Source organism: Stomoxys calcitrans, chromosome 1 (genome assembly GCF_963082655.1).
Source record: "Stomoxys calcitrans chromosome 1, idStoCalc2.1, whole genome shotgun sequence".
Taxonomy (NCBI): domain Eukaryota; kingdom Metazoa; phylum Arthropoda; class Insecta; order Diptera; family Muscidae; genus Stomoxys; species Stomoxys calcitrans.
In genome coordinates, this window is record NC_081552.1 from 243,082,735 (window position 1) to 243,102,775 (window position 20,041).

At 37.3% G+C, this 20,041-nt stretch overlaps 1 protein-coding gene across 1 annotated transcript; it reads left to right on the top strand.

Moving 5' to 3' along the window:
* The first annotated feature begins 1,104 nt into the window (after window positions 1-1,104).
* Window positions 1,105-19,884, top strand: LOC106092317 (UDP-glucose 6-dehydrogenase). Its single transcript, XM_013259145.2, has 4 exons — window positions 1,105-1,702; window positions 18,127-18,265; window positions 18,331-19,295; window positions 19,368-19,884. The coding sequence occupies exons 1-4, from the start codon at window positions 1,544-1,546 to the stop codon at window positions 19,542-19,544; spliced, it is 1,440 nt and encodes a 479-aa protein (XP_013114599.1). The 5' UTR covers window positions 1,105-1,543; the 3' UTR covers window positions 19,545-19,884.
* The last annotated feature ends 157 nt before the right edge of the window (window positions 19,885-20,041 follow it).

A 20,041-nucleotide genomic window follows, 5' to 3' on the forward strand; every position in this document is an offset into this window, starting at 1 on the left:
GACGTACATAAGGCAGAAAGAAAGTGACAGTTCATATGACAGAAAGTGACAGCTCATGTAACATGTCTTATCGTCCAACAGCATCTTAATAGAGCTGGCAAAATATCGATTGCACTATCGATATTTTATTTTTTTGTCTGAATATCGATTTATATTGTTCTTTTCGATACTATTGGTAAAGTTAAATTTTTGGCAATTTTTAAAATAAAAAGCGATCCGACACTGAATGTATCGTATAAGATACATTGCACCCATAGAGGGCGCAATTTTTATCCGATTAGGCTAAAATTTGTTCAATTATTTTGTACAATATTTCTCTCATGACTTCCAACTGACTTTATAGAATTTAGTTTTATTATGTCTGTGCATTCATATTGCTTCTATAAAAATCGATCTCCTAAGTGCCACTTCTCATTTTCGTTTGAAATATAGGTGACGAGAAATAACCGATAGTATCGATATTTATTATTAGAAATATCGCATGTTGCGGCTATCAATAGTTTGCCAACTCCACAGCTTAAGTGTCATACGTCAAATTGAAGACAATGACCTGCTCTTGTTTGTATGATATCTATTCCCGGCCTCCAGGCAAAAAATTGTGTTTTTACAAGCAATGCCAAAACTGAATCTGAAAGCATTTGTTCGGTACTTGGTGTGTCCCGGACTCAAGTCATACACCAAATTATTGGTATAATATTCCTTTATCAAATTACGTTACGTAGCTACCATTGTGTACGAAGTCTCGTTCTGACCTCCAGGGTGGAAGTCGTTGGCAGTCCTTTACAGACTCATTTAAGACAATTTTAAGTCCATTGTGATACCACAGTAGCGACAGACCAAGGCTTCTGGCAGGAATCGAACCCCCGACCCATGCACTGGTAATCCAAGCACGCTACCAACTCGCCTACCGGGGCGCCCAAATCATTGTACAATTGCTAGAATTCTAATTTTCTGCCATTGCTAGCGCCGCTGATAATATTCGAACTTTTCGATCTTTTTTTGTTACTTTGTGTCACCCTGTGATTTATGAAAATCTATGTTATCGAAAGTTAGCTACGTCGCCAACTTTACGCAGGTTGACTAATCGATTAGTTGACAATTGACTTTTAGATCACTAGTTTCCATCGTTCATTTTGTATTGTTAATTTGCTTCTTAAAACGGTCAACGGTAGAACTCAGTTCACCGGCAAACTCACTCACTTCATACACAATTGTTATTTGGAGTTTCATACATAATTCAAATTCGTATATATTAGAAATTCGGTTTATTGCAGTATTTTGCTTTATCGCATACTAAAGACCCCCTACCCTTTTCACACAACCATATACAACAACGAAGAGGCAGCCAATGCAAAAGAACTACGATAGCCTATTTCCTGCTTTTAAAGAATTAAAATTTAAAAAGATAACAAAAGTGTTTCAATTAGAGAAAAGAGTCTAAGATACCACATAGTGATATAACAAAGAAACAAACAAAAACACGGGGAATTCCGAATACCAACACATTGTCTGTAAAATTAAAGTACAATAATACAACTCCACCATGAGTGCTATGAAAGTTTGTTGTATTGGTGCGGGCTATGTTGGTGGACCCACTTGCTCGGTAATGGCTTTGAAATGTCCCGACATAACAGTGACGGTTGTGGATAAGAGCTCTGAGCGTATAGCTCAATGGAACTCTGATAAATTGCCCATATATGAGGTAAGTGTTTAAGTGTACTTCCAGTCATCATAGTGTCTGTTTGTCGTATTATCTATCTGCCCATGGGCCGCCTTGGGGCATAAATCATCATTGTGGTTGTGATAACAGATAGCAAGTAATGTAGTAATGGGAATTTTTGTTAGTCCAATTCAAAGAGCGGGAGGTGTATGGGGCGGCTATCGACACCTGTAGTAAACAGGTTTTTTTTTGCCAAAAAATAACTTTTGGTATGGCATGCTGGGAGGGAGCAAGTGGGACCAAGAAATAACAAACATGCCGAAATTCCTATCTTCATTGCTGGTTTGTTATTATTTTGCGTTCGTTGACATTGTATGTATGGTAGATGTAAATGATGTGTTTTTATCCTCGAATCATCTTCCACAGCCATTACTTCTTTCTAATATCGTTTGGTGTAGTAGGAATTTTCAATGCCTGAATTGTTTGAAGTGCCAAACCTTCATAACTTTTTTTTAAGCTTAAAATTTAAGCGAATTTTCTGCTGTGTGTGAAGTGTCCAGCGTCAATGTGGATGCACATGGCTTCCGCAAAAACGTTGTTTGTTTGGTTTTCACATACATTTGTACATGCTAAGTGTATTGTGCTGTGCAAGGTCAATGTAATCTAAGAGTGCTTTTGTGGCCTCAAATGACACGTTAACAATAAAAAATACATATTTTGTTGAATTACTTGAACAGAATTGTTATATTTATGGTTGTTTAATAAATTGAAATAAAGACATCTATCGAGGTAGTCGGTGTCAAACCTATTGGAAAATGAGGAGGTGATATGGAATATGGAAAAAAAAATTCGCAATGAACTAGAAAAACCAGAGACACCTAGAAACCAAGGCAGCGGTTTTTAAATTAAAGAATTTACCCAGAGAAGTCGGGTTTTAGTTAACTTTCTCAGGCTATGAGTTAAGACACGGCAGTCCAGTTTAATACAACCTAGATTAGGGTAGAGTCAGAGTATATTTTCATATTCAACACAACTTTTTCTAAACAGACACACTCAACTATATAAGCCATATCGGCCCATCCCTTCTTGGATATTGACATCTTGAGTTTTTTCACCGATTTGGCTGAAGCTTTGCATGAAGCGTTTTGTTTTGACTTCTTACAACTGTGTCAAGTGTAGTTTAAATCGGTTCATAACCTGATATAGTTGCCATATAAACCGATCTTCAGATTTGACTTCTTGAACCTCTACAAGGCACAATTACCACTCAACTTGGTTGAAATTTCGCACGTAAAGTTTTTTTCCTTGCCAAGTGTGGTCCAAAACGGTTCATAACTTAATATAGCTATCATATAAACCATATAATTATCCTACACTGCTACATCAAATCATTGACTTTCTGGCGCACTGGGGATACGTGTGATTAGTGCAGACTATGCGAGGTTGAGAAGGAAGTAAAGAACATTGAGTATATTCTGTCCGGTACTGGCTTGACGCAAACACAGATTGCTGGGGCTTTTTCAATTCGGTTTCAAGGATCTTAGAGTACACTTAGAAATGACAAAGGTGCTAAGGCAGAGAATAAAGTGGCTAGAGCATACCCTAGGATGGGAAATGATGGATGGAATAAAGAAATATAATATAGACCCGGGCTGAATAACACTCACACAACTTGGATCATATCGTTTCCGTTACCTATTCTAACATAAATTACTGTAAAATGTATAATTTTTTTGTTACCCTAAAATCTTGATTTTCGGATTACTATTGGGTTGCCCAAAAAGTAATTGCGGATTTTTTAAAAGAAAGTAAATGCATTTTTAATAAAACTTAGAATGAACTTTAATCAAATATACTTTTTTTACACCTTTTTTTCTAAAGCAAGCTAAAAGTAACAGCTGATAACTGACAGAAGAAAGAATGCAATTACAGAGTCACAAGCTGTGAAAAAATTTGTCAACGCCGACTATATGAAAAATCCGCAATTACTTTTTGGGCAACCCAATATATAATAGAATCCTTTCGGACTTTCATAAGTTTTGGTTGAAGCTCAATCATAAAGTCCTTTCTCCGAGAGAGGAAAGATTCGACATAAATTGACCTTTACAATGAATATCACCAGAATGAAGGAATTTTTCTGATTCTAGATCGTTCAGGGACAACACGCAATTCGCAACACTTTTTACAGCTTGCAGTCGATTTTCAGTACAATAGTGTTTTTGCTGAACCCCTGTCTATTTGGTCTACAATTCATAGCCTATGGCTGGTACTATGTTCACTATGAGACAAAGATCCTACCAGTGCGAAGACATGACTACATGCTGTCTAAGCAATACTTTTTAGGCTGTTATCGCAGAGACCATCCAAATCATCATCTTGTGGATAGATATCCACCACCCAGAAGCCTAAAGATAGATCTACATGATCTAGAGCGTGAGATTCAGCACAACAAGAGATAACCTCTAGATCAAGCGGCACATCAAGCAGGTCTAGACAACATTCATGCAGATGCGGTAAATAAATAATGAGGATGGGAAAGAAATCAGCAAGTTTTTTTCTTGAAAATATATTGTCTCAAAAAAGTAATCGGCGAAAAATATCACAAACAAGTAAAAAGGCATTAAGTACGGTCGGGTCGAACTTTGGATAGCCACCACCTCGGGTATATATGTAAACGCCATTTCGTCACAATCCGGTGAAAATTGGATAGCAAAAGCACCCCAATTCGGCATTGGAGTGGTCTAGTCTATATAAGTCACTGTTCAATTTTGTAGAACAAAATATTGATCCTTTTGGCAGCTATATCCAAATATAAACCGATCTAACCATATTAAGGTTGAATATCGTGAGACTCAGAAAAATTCAGTTTCAAATTTCAGCCAAATCGGGTAATAAATAAATCTTTATGAACTTCAGTCCCCTTATCGCCAGATCGGTCTATATGGCAGCTATATCTAAATAAAGTCCGATCAGAAACATATATAGGTCGCATGTGGGGAGGCTTAAAACTGCGCACTATTCCCAATCGGCGAAATCGGATAAAAAATAAAGCTTTTATGGCTTTAGGCCCTTTATCGGGAGATCGGACTATATGGTAGCTATATCTAAATATAGTCCGATCTGAACCATATTTATGTCAGGTGTTGGGAGGCTTAAAATAACCCACTATTGCAAATTTCAGTGAAATCGGGTATTATATAAAACTTTTATGGTCTTTAGACGCTTTATCGGGAATTCGGTCTATATGGCAGCTATATCTAAATATGGACCGATCTAATCCATATTTATGTCAGATGTCGAGAGGCTTAAAATAACCCACTGTTGCAAATTTCAGTGAAATCGGGTTATATATAAAGCTTTTATGGTCTTTAGACCCTTTATCGGAAAATCGGTCTATATGGTAGCTATATCTAAATATAGTACGATCTGAACCATATTTAGGTCAGTTGTCGGAAAACCTTAAACTACTCACTATTTTAAATTTCAGCAGAATCGGATGAAAAATAAAATTTTTATGGACATTATACCCTTTATCGGAAAATCGGTCTATATAGCAGCTATATCTGTGCCAAATTTCAGCTCGTTATCTAAATTTTTGAAGGTTCTAGAGCGATTACAACAGACGGAAGGACAGACACACGGACATGGTAAAATCGTCTTAGAATTTTACGACGATATATATACTTTGTAGGGTCGGAAATTAATATTTCGATGTGTTGCAAATGGAATGACTAAATGAATATACCCCCTATCCTACGATGGTGGGTTTAAAAACGAATATAGTACCAGCCTTTATGAATTCATTTCCCGGCAACCAAGAGTAGTTCTGGCTAGATGCAGCCTTCTCTACTCCTACAGAGTTTGGATTGAAGCCAACGTGCTAAATGTGTGTCCCGATTACGACGTCAACTGTTTAACTGCCCAGCCAAAGCTACTCGACTCAGATCCAGATCTCCCTGGATGCTGCCCGCCTTAGTCGCAGAGTTGCTGAATCTGGATATTCTGCAGAACGAAGCAGACGAAAGATAGAACCCAACACACTGCTACAGCAACAACGACAAGTAGTTGTTCTAAATAGTTTCACAAAACAAACTGCGACCTATTTTATTAGTCAGAATTGTAATATGTAGCCTTAAGCATAACATATTGCATATGTGACATTAGAATGTTAAAAATAACATTAAGACAAAACATGTATTGAACTATTTCCAAGAATTTCTGTAAATACGTGATTTGCCTGCAAATTGTCAGTAAGACGACACATTCTTTAACCAAAATCTACACTACGTTTATTAGAATAGACGACATTTATATATTACTACCACATACAGACAACACCTGGATATTAAATCAAAAGTAAGAAAATCAGTAAGGCCCTTATCTTCAACTACTGCTTGGTCAATTTCAGGGTGTTTCCGTTTCATAAATTTATAGAAAAAAATCCAATCTCACAAATAAAATTAAAAGTATGTTCACTCATCTACCACCCTTTTATTTCGATCTACTAAATAATCATGAGCTTCATAGGCGTTCAAACATTTTTCTATGAACGAAAATTAGTTCAGTTCCCTTAGTTTTCTACAAAAGTATGTATGTATGTACGTACGTCTGTATCCATACAATATGTGCGTATTGAAATGGACATACATACATATCTTGACAACGATAACAATTGCAGCACTTTGCTATTGCTCCTGCATACCAACTTGCACGCACGTACGTACATACACATAATGTCTGAGAAATTGTTTTAAATTTTTTTTTTATAAATTCTAAAGAAAGCAAGAAACACATGTGCCACCAAAGCACCAAATGTAGCGTCATAGGAAATTGATTTTGTTTTTTTTTGTTCTCTTTTTTATCAAAGTCTTGTTTAAACAAAAAAGTCTTGTGTTCTAGGCAATTGTGTGTTTGGTTTTTGCAGAACTTGAAGGTGTCAAGTGACATAAGGCTAAACATATACAGTGGCACAGAAAAGTCTACATACCTCACTCATAATACTCTTTTTTATAAAACGATATTTATAGTTGTTGTTGTTATATATTTAAAGTTTTTCCACCAAACATCAAATATTACAAAAATTGTTCTCCATGGCCACCACTGTTATTATTAACAAAAATTTATGGTGTTATTTCATATCCTCAATACTTGGCTGTCAGTTTACGAAGCTTCCAATGAAAATGTATGTAGACTTATCGATGCCACTGTAGGTATTACTATGTATGAAGTATTATAGCTTTGAACATTTCATCATAACACTAACATGGAGAGAAGGCAGTTTCCTAATTCAGTGTTCCGAAAATCTTCATAGAAATTAAATTTTCATAGAAGTGGCACAGAAAAGTCTACATACCCCACTCATAATACTCTTTTTTTATAAAACGATATTTATAGTTGTTGTTGTTAAATATTTAAAGTTTTTCCACCAAATATCAAATATTACGAAAATTGTTCTCCATGGCCACCACTGTTATTATTAACAAAAATGTATGGTGTTATATCATATCCTCAATATATGGCTGTCAGTTTATTATTGATGCCACTGTAGGTATTACTATGATATGTATGAAGTATTATATTGGGTTGCCCAAAAAGTAATTGCGGATTTTTAAAAAGAAAGTAAATGCTTTTTTAATAAAACTTAGAATGAACTTTAATCAAATATACTTTTTTTACACTATTTTTCTAAAGCAAGCTAAAAGTAACAGCTGATAACTGACAGAAGAAAGAATGCAATTACAGAGTCACAAGCTGTAAAAAAATTTTTGGGCAACCCAATAGCTTTGAACATTTCATCATAACACTAACATGGAGAGAAGACAGTGTCCTAATTCAGTGTTCCGAAAATCTTCATCGAAAATCAATTTTCATAGGCTAAATGACACCGGTACTTAGGTGGGGACACAATACCAGACATGAACCAACTTAGGAAGTGCTATGGAAAACAATTAAGGATTTTGTAAAACAATGGAAAACAATTAAGGATTTTGTAAAAATGTAAAAATTTTCTTTTCCGAGATTACTTTTTAAACTGATTACTTGTATATGTCCATAGTGGTATTAATTGTCCGCACCATATTTTTAACCTAACCTAGACCATAGATTTTCGGCCATCCTTATACTGACACATAGTTGAGGTTGGTTTGGATCTTTATGATCATAAAAATCGAACGAATGAGACCTTCGAGACGGCTTAACGACCCAGCACGAGGCAGCTGTGAGCAGCACTTAGACTGTGACATTGGGGTTCGATCCGATCTGTGTGGTGTCCATTGCTGTTACGTAAAGCTTAGCTACGAGCTACAGGGCACGTCCACAAGTTGCGGATAGTGGAATTATTCATACGGAGAGGCTGCAACGGCAGTCACAGACAATGAGAGATATTTAGCGGAGAGTCTCAGTGAGAGGCCTGAGTGCCTATGATGCTCGATAAGACAAGACAATGTTGAGTGTGCCTGTTGTAATCACTCTACAGCCTTCAAAAATTGAGATATTGAGCTGAAATTTGGCACAGATACGTCTTTTTGATGCACGCTGATCCGAACGGCGTGCCGCAGTGCGACACCTCTTTGGAGAGAAATTTTACATGGCATAGTACCTTACAAATGTTGCCAGCATTAGGAGGGGAAAACCTCCGCTGAAATTTTTTTCTGATAGTCTCGCCAGGAACCCAGGCGTTCAGCGTCATAGGCGGACATGCTAACCTCTGCGCTACGGTGGTAGTATTTGGTCCAAATCGGAAAATATTTCGATATAGCTGCTATGGGGCGTAAGGTATGCATATTTCACCGGATTTTGACGAAAGGTGGTTTTCGTATATACCCGAGGTGGTGGATATCCAAAGTTCAACCCGACCGAACTTAACGCCTTTTTACTTGTTGTATTACGAAAACTTGAAAATTTTTAAATCTATCAATGTAAAGCCCGGGTGCGCGATGTTAATAAAAAAATTAATGAAGAAGCATTTAATCTAATAATCCAAAAATACAAATAAATCGCAGACAACAGATTTATCAAAGATGAATTTTCCTTCTCTCAAAAATATGGCAACCACAAACAACAATTAGAAATCTGACGTTTTCTATTGTTTCAATCTTAAGAGTCAACTAAGAGAGAAGAAAAAGGAATTTGGAGAAACTAAAAAGTGCAAAAAAACACAAAAACACATGCAAATTAACAAAAAGAAGCTAACAAGAAAGTAAAAAGTGTTTTGTAAAACTAATTTAAAGTTTAAAAGCAAATAAAGAGTCCACAATCGACTGAAAACAAGCTAAATCATATTCGTTGATCATTCACAGTTTCTCTTCAAATTTTCTTTTCTCTTAATTTTTTTCGTTTATTTCTAATCTTTGTACTAGGTGCCTCTTAAAAGGCTGGTTTAAAAAAGTTTTATCTAGTATTCATTTTCTGTCTGTAAAATAAATGTACATAGTCATAGACATGGGGAAAATATCCCCTGTATTCTTTTAAGGAATCTTTGGTGGCCAATGTACACTTACGTTATATACGAGCAGTCTGACCTGCACTCAGTTCTTTTTAGATGTAAATTATCCCCATGGTTATCACTTTGAATGACATTAGTTTAAGTCATGTGAGGAAGTTATGACCGCATAGAGTTGGTTCGGTTAGGTTGAAAAGAGGGTGTAAATAGTAATCTGCCTTATGCCACTATAGACATACACCTAAGCCGGCAATCGGCTTGTTGTGCGCTCTAAAAACTAAAAAGTAACTTCGAAAAAGATAAGCCGCGAAAGCCGGGAAATGACATAGAAAATGCTCCAACGTGTCGTCATCTTCCCCATATGCCATCACTTGCCGAACCGATTTTGCATAAGTGAGCTCATAGTCCTATGTGTACGGGACACATATGACACCGCATAAAAAAAAAATTATTTCCATTGGTTACAAAATGTACCTTTTAGTTTATTTTTAATATCAATTTACCAACCTCATTTATCATCCCTGTTTAAAGGGCTGTAGCTTGACTACAACGGAGGACAGACAGACACGCGGACATTGCTCAACAGACATAGACTTGACCTCGGATTTGCATATGGAGCGATACATATACACACACCATAGCGCAGAGGGGCGTTGAACGCCCGGGTTCGAATCCTGGCGAGACCATCAGAAAAAATTTCAGCGGTGGTTTCCCCTTCCAATGCTGGCAACATTTGTGAGGTACTATGCCATGTAAAAACTACTCTTCAAAGAGGTGTCGCACTGCAGCACGCCGTTCGTAAAAAGGAGGTCCCTTATCATTGAGTTTTAATTTGAATCGGACTGCACTCATTGATATGTGAGAAATTTGCCCCTGTTGCTTAGTGGAATGTTAATGAGCAAATTTTGCACAGCATTCCCTTGCAAATTAGTCAGTCCATGCTATGATTTTCCAGCATCAAAACAACTTGTATGCATTGTACAAACTTTTCGCCGTCGGATTTCCAATGTGGATCACTGTGCACGAGCTTAAATGAAATGTTGTAATTATTGCTGTTATTGTCAACGCTTCATTTCGCTGTCAACAAATCAATAAAAAGTCTTATTAATTTGCTGTTCTTAAGAACCAGTTGGTTTGACTAACAGCTTAGGGCAGCTGATATATGACCGATAAAGAGGTTTCATGGAATGACTGTTGTAATTTTCCAAAACAAATTGCTCCTTCAAATTGGCAGACTTAATTAATTAAAAGCTAACGAGTTTTTGTTGCCATTGAAAACATTGCGTACTCGATTATCATACCTTAGTTGATAATGATAACTAGAGAGCGGATATATATGTACTTTTTGTTTATGGACCGATTTTGACCAAAATTTGTATTTAGGCATTATTTGGTGTAAGAAAACGAATTTTGACGTCATATCTGATATATGCAGAAATATGCAAAATGCACGAGCCAAAATAGATACGTTCAGAGCCTTAAATGATTTAATGGTTTGGGTTCTAAGTACTTTTGTGTGTATAAATGTCCTCTTTAAATCCATTTTCCTCTAATTGTATCCTAAGAACCTACTAAGTCCAAATTAGATCCGGTCTACCGATTTAGGGTCTTAAGCCACATTTATTATCCGATTTGGCTGAAATTTGGCACAACGAATTGTGTTAAATTCTTAAATATCTGTGCCGAATATGGTCCAGATCGGTCTTTATCTTAGCATAGCTCCCATAAAGGCCGATTTCCCTATTTAAGGTTTTAAGCCCATAAAAGCCGTATTTATTACCCGAATTGGCTGAAATTTGGCACAACGAGTTGTGTTTAGATCTTTGATATCTGTGCCGAATATGGTTCAGATCGGTCTATATCTTAGCATAGCATATAGACCGATCTCACGATTTAAGGTTTTAAGCCCATAAAAGCCGTTTTTATTACCCGATTTGGCTGATTTGGCACAACGTGTTGTGTTTAAATCTTTGATATCTGTGCCGAATATGGTTCAGATCGTTCTATATGTTAGTATAGTTCCCATATAGACTGATCTTATTATTTAAGTTGATTAGATTTTAAAAAAATTGCCTTCCGCATTTTCAATATATTGGGGTTTTGCAAAAAAAAAGAAGCCGTTTCTTTAATACACCTTGGTGTTTAACGCTAGAAAGACCATGATTTTTTATATATGTACCTACTTGGACCAAACCGGTTTAAATAGTTTTTTGACAAAATTTACAAACAGTGGTACTATTCTATACCGGTAAGTCTATTTAGGTATACCGTATAAGCATTTCCGTTAAAGAAAGTTTTACAAATAAAATAATGTGTTTAACTTAAAGTTTACATCGATTTAATAAAAAGCTACATACATTTTTGAACAAAAAACAAATTATTTATATGACCTGTTGGTCTATCTAGTGCTAAGTAATATCTTAGTATTCTATAGACCCCTAATTTTATATACCCATCGGTCGAGTCTAGATGACATGTGTCCAAATATCTTACATTTGAATCAGATATTGTCCTAATCTACCAAAGTCCTTTTGGGTCAGGCGGTTCACCGAATAGCTTGACCCCAAACTTAACACCAGATTCGTATTTTTGAGTTATTATAAGGGTGCATACAAAAATAAGCTTACATCGGATAAGCCAGGTAACTGGTATTTTTTAGTCAACAAATATGTAAAAGAAAAAAACAAGTAAGAGCGTGCTAAGTTCGGCCGGGCCGAATCTTATATACCCTCCACCATGGATCGCATTTGTCGAGTTCTTTTCCCGGCATCTCTTTTTAGGCAAAACAGGATATAAGAAGAGATTTGCTCTGCTATTAGAGCGATATCAAGATGTAGTCCGATTTGGACCACAATTAAATTATATGTTGGAGACCTGTGTAAAATGCCAATTCGAATAAGAATTGTGCCCTTTGGGGGCTCAAGAAATAAAATAGAGAGATCGATTTATATGGGAGCTGTATCGGGCTATACACCGATTCAGACCATATTAAACACGTATGTTGATGATCATGGGAGGATCCGTCGTACAAAATTTCAGGCAAATCGGATAATAATTGCGACCTCTAGATGATCAAGAAGTCAAGATCCCAGATCTATTTATATGACAGCTATATCAGGTTATGAACCGATTTGAACCGTACTTGGCACAGTTGTTGGATATCATAACAAAACACGTGGTGCAAAATTTCATTCTAATCGGATAAGAATTGCGCACTCTAGAGGCTCAAGAAGTCAAGACCCAAGATCGGTTTATATGGCAGCTATATCAGGTTATGGACCGATTTAAACTATACTTGGCACAGTTGTTGGATATCATAACAAAACACTTCGTGTAAAATTTCATTCCAATCGGATAAGAATTGCGCACTCTAGAGGCTCAAGAAGTCAAGACCCAAGATCGGTTTATATGGCAGCTATATCAGGTTATGGACCGATTTGAACCATACTTGGCACAGTTGTTGAATATCATAACAAAACACGTCGTGCAAAATTTCATCCCAATCGGATAAGAATTGCGCACTCTAGAAGCTCAAGAAGTCAAGACCCAAGATCGGTTTATATGGCAGCTATATCAAAACATGGACCGATATGGCCCATTTACAATACCAACCGACCTACACTAATAAGAAGTGTTTGTGCAAAATTTCAAGCGGCTATCTTTACTCCTTCGGAAGTTAGCGTGCTTTCGACAGACAGACGGACGGACTGACATGGCTAGATCGACATAAAATTTCGCGACTATCAAGAATATATATACTTTATGGGGTCTCAGACGAATATTTCGAGTAGTCACAAACAGAATGACGAAATTAGTATACCCCCCATCCTATGGTGGAGGGTATAAAAATATATCCAAAATATATGCAAAAAATATGCAAAAAATATGCAAAATATGCAAATATAAGCAAACATATGCAGTTTGCATGAAATATGCAAAAATTTCTTATCGTTTTCTAAACCTAGTTTCAATGAAACGAATTTCTGTGTTTTCAATTTTTTTTTTTTCGATGCTCCTAAAAATATATGCATTTGCATATATATCCGATCTCTAATGACAACAAGTTTCATCGAACTTCCTTCAAGTGGTATCAATATAATAAATAAATAAAAGATTTTTAGTTCGAAAATATTAGTTCTTAGTGCTTATAGTGGAGGCCACCGTAGCTCAGAGATTAGTACGTCCGACTCTGACGCTGAACGCTTGGTTTCATCAGCGGTGGTTTCTTCTCCTAGTGCTGGTGACACTTGTGAGCCGTTTACCTTTGGTAATCAGCCGTGTAAACTTCTCTACTAAGGGGTGTCTCTCTGCGGCAAGCCGTTCGGACTCAGCAATAACAAGAAATTTGAAATTTCCATCGAACCCAAAAATGAGCGAGGAAAAAGGATAACCATTATCCGCGTCCTGGGTCTTTAAGCCGACGATCGGGAAATTTTCACCTAACTTATCTTGACATTTACAAAGATGCTGCCGTATTGTTGAAAAATCTTTTTTGCAAGACAATAGGCGGGCCAGTGGTAAACTATGTAACTCCAATGAAGCTATTATTTTTTTAATAATCAATTTAAAATCTTTACTTAAACTGCCTTCAACGATTTCATAGAGATGACGCCTCAACTTCAACCTTGATTTAGCATAATTTTTCAAGTTTTTCGTTCGTTTGAGTACTTAGACACTTACGTAGTTTATATCTTTTTCTTCGTTTTCTTCCTTCCATTTTGTAACATCAATCACCATAAATCTTTATTTTGAGTTTATTAATAGAATTCGTTAAAGTAAAGAATACGTGATGTCTAAAAATGATTGAAAAAACATTAGCATTGAAAATAATTAGCAATTGAACATGGCTGCTGGCTGGTTGCTTGGCTATACGTTTTAGCGTTAAAGATTTCTTGATTGCCTATAGGGGAAGAAAATTAGTTTTCAAATAAACATGGAATTTATGCGAAGAAGATATCGCATCTACAATTAATTTATATGACACATACTCGTTTATCTAATGAATGAGTTAGTGAGTGATGTACGAATATGTAGGTATGTTTGTTTTATCTTAAACAAACTCACCTTTAGATTGTAGGTACAGTTGGTAAAAGTTATTACCTTGAGTTGAGAATTAAGAATCACTTTGGGTTTTGAAAAGCACATATTTTTATTCTCTTTCATAATGCTTTATTGGGTGATAAGATTTTTATAAGTCTAAAGACATACCAAGGATTTAGAGGTTTTCAAGGTTCGAGATATTTAATGTTGCTTACAAACAGCGGGACTCGTAAACTAGCATAATGATATTTATTGGAATAACCTTAAGAACCTAGAATCAGTGAAATCGATTAAATGGTTAGAGTTTCTGAAGCATTCTATCCCTACACCTTATTCACTTTTACGCATAAAGGATAATAAGTTGCCACTCCAGTGAGCTTGCCAAGAGTGACCTTTGATAATTTTATCAAAGACTGACCATTCGATTTCTAGCAGCGGGACTCGCAACCTAGCATGACGATTTGGCGATTAGTTTAGCTGGACCAACCTAATGAACCTAGAACTTGAGAAGTCGTAAAACAACGTTGAATTAATGACCAGAACTCCTGAACATTGGACCTTGCTCCCGTTTTATTGACATACTGCAACTGATTAAAAGATATGTGCAAAGGATTTCAAATGCAATTTTATTGAGCATCCCAAGACTGAGGGAGCTTGACGTTTTATCCTAGATCTAAACCTGGCCTGAAATTTCTGCTTTGATGTTGGATGTACGGAGATATTCCAGTAGCCAATCAAGGCTTAGAATGAAGGGAATTCGTGTAGACATATTTCTCTACCTTCGCCAGTAACCAAAACACTTAAAAAACCATTCCTACCAAAAAAAGCTTAGCTGCGAGCTAGCGGGCGCGTCCACAGGTTGCGGATAGTGGAATGCTCCACATGGAGTATCTGCAACGGTAGTCGCAGACAATCAGGGAGGAGAGTCTCAGTGAGAGGCCGAGTGGCATCGACTCCTACTCAAATACGAAGTGCCTATGATGCTCCATTGACAAGGCGAGTAATTGGCGCCTTTAAATAACCAATGACCATAATGTTCCTGAGGCGACCAGTCCCTATGGACCGCAACGAGCTTGCTTGCCTTCAGGAGTCTGGCGAGCATTGCCACCTCTACATGCAAATGTGACTACAATAACAACCACACACAACCGTCGCAGTCTGAATGCGAAACGACCTCATAAACGTACTGTTCTTGTGGCCCTCGTCTTGTCGAACCCTCGACAACTGCCTCTCAATGTCGGCCCACCCTACTACAACCTGCAAAAAGGCGAAGAACACGAGAAGAGTCCTCAAATCTTTGGCCGGCAGCACCTGGGGTGTGGATAAGGAAAACTTGTATACGACTTATAAAGCAATCGGGTGACCGGTGATAAACTATGCGGCCCCGGTATGGACCGCGAGTTGTGCGAAACACACTAGCTAAACCTACAAACCGGTCATAATGCGGCACTAAGGACCATCACAAACTCTCACCTTCTCCTTGGAGAACGATTGCCTCCCATTGCACCTGAAAAAATTGACCTACCACGGCAAACTAGAGTAGTTCTGACTCAATTACGTTCCGACAAATGCAGCCGCCTCAACTCCTACAGAGCAAGGAATGATGCAGACGTGCAAGATGTATGTCCCGATTGTAACCAGGGACCACACGATACACGTCACCTGTTTAACTGCCCAGCCAGACCCAGATCCCTGTGAACGCACCCCATCTTAGTCGCAGAGTTCCTGGGCATCTTGACACTTAACAGAATCAAGCAGAAATACAGCACACAACAAACTGCTACAACAACAACAAACTCTCACCAAATGGCGAGCACCGTCCATTTACACAAGGAGACTAAAATTCAGTTTCTCTGTAGCTCCCATCGAGAGAACCACCCGAACTTCAGACTAAAAATTGTTTTCTTTACCCTCCACCATAGGATGAGGGTATACTAATTTCGTCATTTTGTTTGTAACACCGTCATCTATGACCCCATAAAGTATATATATTCTTGATCGTCATGACATTTTAAGTTGACCTAGCCATGTCCGTCTTGGGATTGTAAACGGGCTAAATCGCTCCATGTTTTGTTATAGCTATCATATTAACCGATCTTGGCTCTTGACTTCTTGAGCTTCTAGAGGGCGCATTTCTTATCCGATTTGCATGAAATTTTGCACGTGGTAATTTGGTATGACTTCCAACAATTGTGCCAGAAATGGTTCAAATCAATTAATAACCTGATATAGCTCCCATATAAACCGTTCTTCCGATTGGACTTCTTGAGCCTCTAGAGGGCTCAATTCTTATCCGATTTGCCCAAAAATTTTCACACATTATTTTGATATGACTTCCAATAACTGTGACAAGTATCAGTTCATAACCTGGTATAGCTCGCATATAAACCGATCATCCGATTAGACTTCTTGAGCTTCTAGGGGCGCATTTCTTATCCGATTTACCTGAAATGTTGCACACATTGTCCAATAACTGTGCAAAGTATGGTCTACATCATCCATAACATTATATAGCTCCCATATAAAGCAATCTCCCGATTAGGCTTCTTGAGCATCTGAAATTTTGCATGTATTTTGCATAAATCGGTTCATAACCTGATATAGCCCATATCAAACGATCTTCCAATTTTATTTTCTGAGCCTCTGAAGAGTGCAATTATCCAATTTAGCTGAAATTTAGCATATGTCGTTTTGATATGAATTCCAACAACTGTCAACTGGTCTAAATCGGTTCATTATATAATATAGCTGCCATATGAACCGATCTCCAAATTTGACTATCTGAGCCTCTGGAGGGCGCAATTATTACTCAATTTGCCTGATATTTTGGAGGTGGTATTTTTCTATGACTTTTAACAGCCATGACAAGAACGGCCCATATCGGTCTTGACACAGCTCATACATATTTAAAAAGGCATTCAAACAACTTCACAAATGCGATCCATGGTGGAAGGTATGTAAGATCGGCCCGCAGAACTTAGCAGGCTATTACTTGTTTTAATTTCTCTCATGTGTCGACTTTTCTAAAAAAAATTTTTCTAAAAAATTGAGCGATATTTTCCTGTATGTACATTTTACAAAAGGGGGTTACTATATCCCGGGATAACTTTGAGCATTACACAGGCTGGAACTTTGAGGTGCAATCGGTGTGGTGTTCTTCGTTAACACGAGAAACTTAGCTGGGAACTAACGGGCGTTTCCACAGGTTGCGGATAGTGGATTACTCCATGCGGAGTAGCTGCAACTGCAGTCGCGGAAAATCAGCGGTATCGAGTGGGGAGTCTCAATGGCGCCGGCTCTTTCCTAAATACTGAGTGCCTATGATATTTGATATGACAAGGCGAGTAATTGGCGTCTTTAAATAACCAATGGCCATCATGTTCTAGCGGCGATCGGTCATATAGACCGGAACGAGCTTGACGGGGATCGCCACCTCCTCATGCAAATGTGGCTACAACACCAACTATATCGAGTTCTACGCAAAATGTTCTTTAATTTGAATAACGCATTACCTATATTCCGCACATTTTTATTTGGGTGGGGAAAAAGGCCCGTTTTGGGGCCCATTTATTCGGTGTACCAAAAATTAAATTTTTTGACATTTTCCCTGTATACTGCCCTTTTGTCACAACATCAACCCTAGTACTATTTTTGAGACAATTTGTGTTCAAATGATTCCCAAGCTTTATCCTGAAATTTAAAGTTGGAGTTATATGACATATGGAATGGAATTCCCTCCCGTGCAATGCCTACTTCATGAAGCATTATCATTATTTCATCTCTGTTCCTTGTCCAATATCCCATGAGTTCAAAGTAATCGTAACCGAGTCATGATATACGATGTTTTCTAAGCATTTCATTCCTTCTTTAGACTTTTTTTAAGTAGTTAAACGTAGTTTTCTTAAAAATTAAGAATTTCTAGAATTTTTAATCAAAAACTAAATCATTTAAGACTAAATTTACCTATTCTCTTCTTAACTTTTAGCCCGGTTTAGACGATGTCGTCAAAAAATGTCGCAACGTGAACTTGTACTTTTCAACGGACATAGAGACGGCCATAAAAGAAGCCGACTTAATATTCATATCCGTCAACACTCCCACAAAAACTTTTGGAAATGGCAAAGGTAGGAGTATCTTATTCACAATTTTTGACCATAGTTATCTGACTGAAGATTTTCTCTTGAAACAGGTCGTGCTGCCGATTTGAAATATGTGGAGAGTGCTGCTCGTATGATAGCCGAAATTGCTCAATCCAATAAAATTGTAGTGGAGAAAAGTACAGTTCCTGTACGTGCTGCCGAAAGTATTATGCACATCTTACATGCAAATCAAAAACCAGGCATACGTTATGATATTCTCTCGAATCCGGAATTTTTGGCCGAAGGCACTGCCATTGAAGATCTGTTACATGCCGATCGTGTGCTAATTGGGGGTGAGGAAACTCCCGAAGGTCATAAAGCAATAGAAAAGTTATCATGGATTTATGAACATTGGATTCCCAAAGACAATATATTGACCACAAATACTTGGAGTTCAGAATTATCCAAATTGGCGGCAAATGCATTTTTGGCTCAAAGAATTTCCAGCATTAACTCTCTCTCAGCTGTGTGTGAGGCTACCGGGGGCGATGTTTCAGAAGTGGCTCGTGCCATTGGTCTGGATTCTCGCATTGGTTCGAAATTTCTGCAGGCTTCCGTTGGTTTTGGTGGTAGCTGTTTCCAAAAAGACATTTTGAATTTGGTCTATATTTGCGAAGGACTCAATTTACCTGAAGTGGCTGCCTATTGGCAACAAGTTATCGATATGAACGAATACCAAAAATCAAGATTTTCACAAAAAATTATCGAATGCCTATTTAATACGGTCTCGAATAAGCACATTTCGATACTGGGCTTTGCCTTCAAGAAGAACACTGGTGATACCAGAGAAACTCCGGCAATTACCGTTTGCAAGACACTGCTGGAAGAGGGAGCCAAATTGGATATTTACGATCCCAAGGTAGAGCCTGAACAAATCATTGACGATTTAACGCATCCTAGTGTAACAGAATCACCTGAAACGGTCAAGCGGGCGGTTCAAATTCATAGTGATCCCTACAGTGCGGTGAGGGGAACACATGCCATTGTTTTGTGCACCGAATGGGATGAATTTGTGGTATGTTGGAATGCTAGTATTGTGATGGTTTCACCAGAGTTATATTTTTTTGTTGTTATTTTCTCCCTTCAGACACTCGACTACCAACGCATTTATCAATCCATGATGAAGCCAGCCTACATTTTTGATGGCCGCAAGATTTTAGATCACGAACGTTTGCAACAGATCGGTTTTCATGTCCAGACAATCGGCAAGAAGTACTCACGTTCCGGCCTTATGCGTTCTTGGGGTAGTGTTCAACAATTGTAGGCCTATCAACCGAAGAAAGTAAAACTTGCCAACGGTTTTACGCCACTAGATTAAGTCCAAACTTTTCCAACGGTTTTATATGCTCTTGTGTCGTGTCAGTTTTTTACAATGCACCCATTTATTATTGTTCTCTAACTTTTGAAAAGACTTTAATGCACACAGTATTTTTTTCGTCTTCTTAAGAAATCCACATAAGTCAATCCTATTTACATGTAAATAATTACGTACCATTTATTAACAACCAAAATCAATATTCAATTAGGCAAATTGAATTTATCAACCAGCAAAGCAAGCAAACAATAAATATATATATTACGAAAGCGGCAATATACATATATAATATTTTTGTAAGTGAAATGTTTTAAATGTTTTACTTTGTATTATTATAGATTATTCCATACAGACATACATACATACTGTCGATTTATCTATATATTTACCTAATAGATATATATAAAGTTATTATTATTATTCTCTTTTTTGGAAATGCCTCACAG

Excerpts from the sequence above, each read along its gene's own strand:
- LOC106092317 (XM_013259145.2), top strand. The coding sequence starts at position 1,544 with ATGAGTGCTATGAAAGTTTGTTGTATTGGTGCGGGCTATGTTGGTGGA. Across the intron at positions 18,266-18,330 it reads AACTTTTGGAAATGGCAAAG|GTCGTGCTGCCGATTTGAAA; the intron begins GTAGGAGTATCT and ends CTCTTGAAACAG. Across the intron at positions 19,296-19,367 it reads CCGAATGGGATGAATTTGTG|ACACTCGACTACCAACGCAT; the intron begins GTATGTTGGAAT and ends TTCTCCCTTCAG.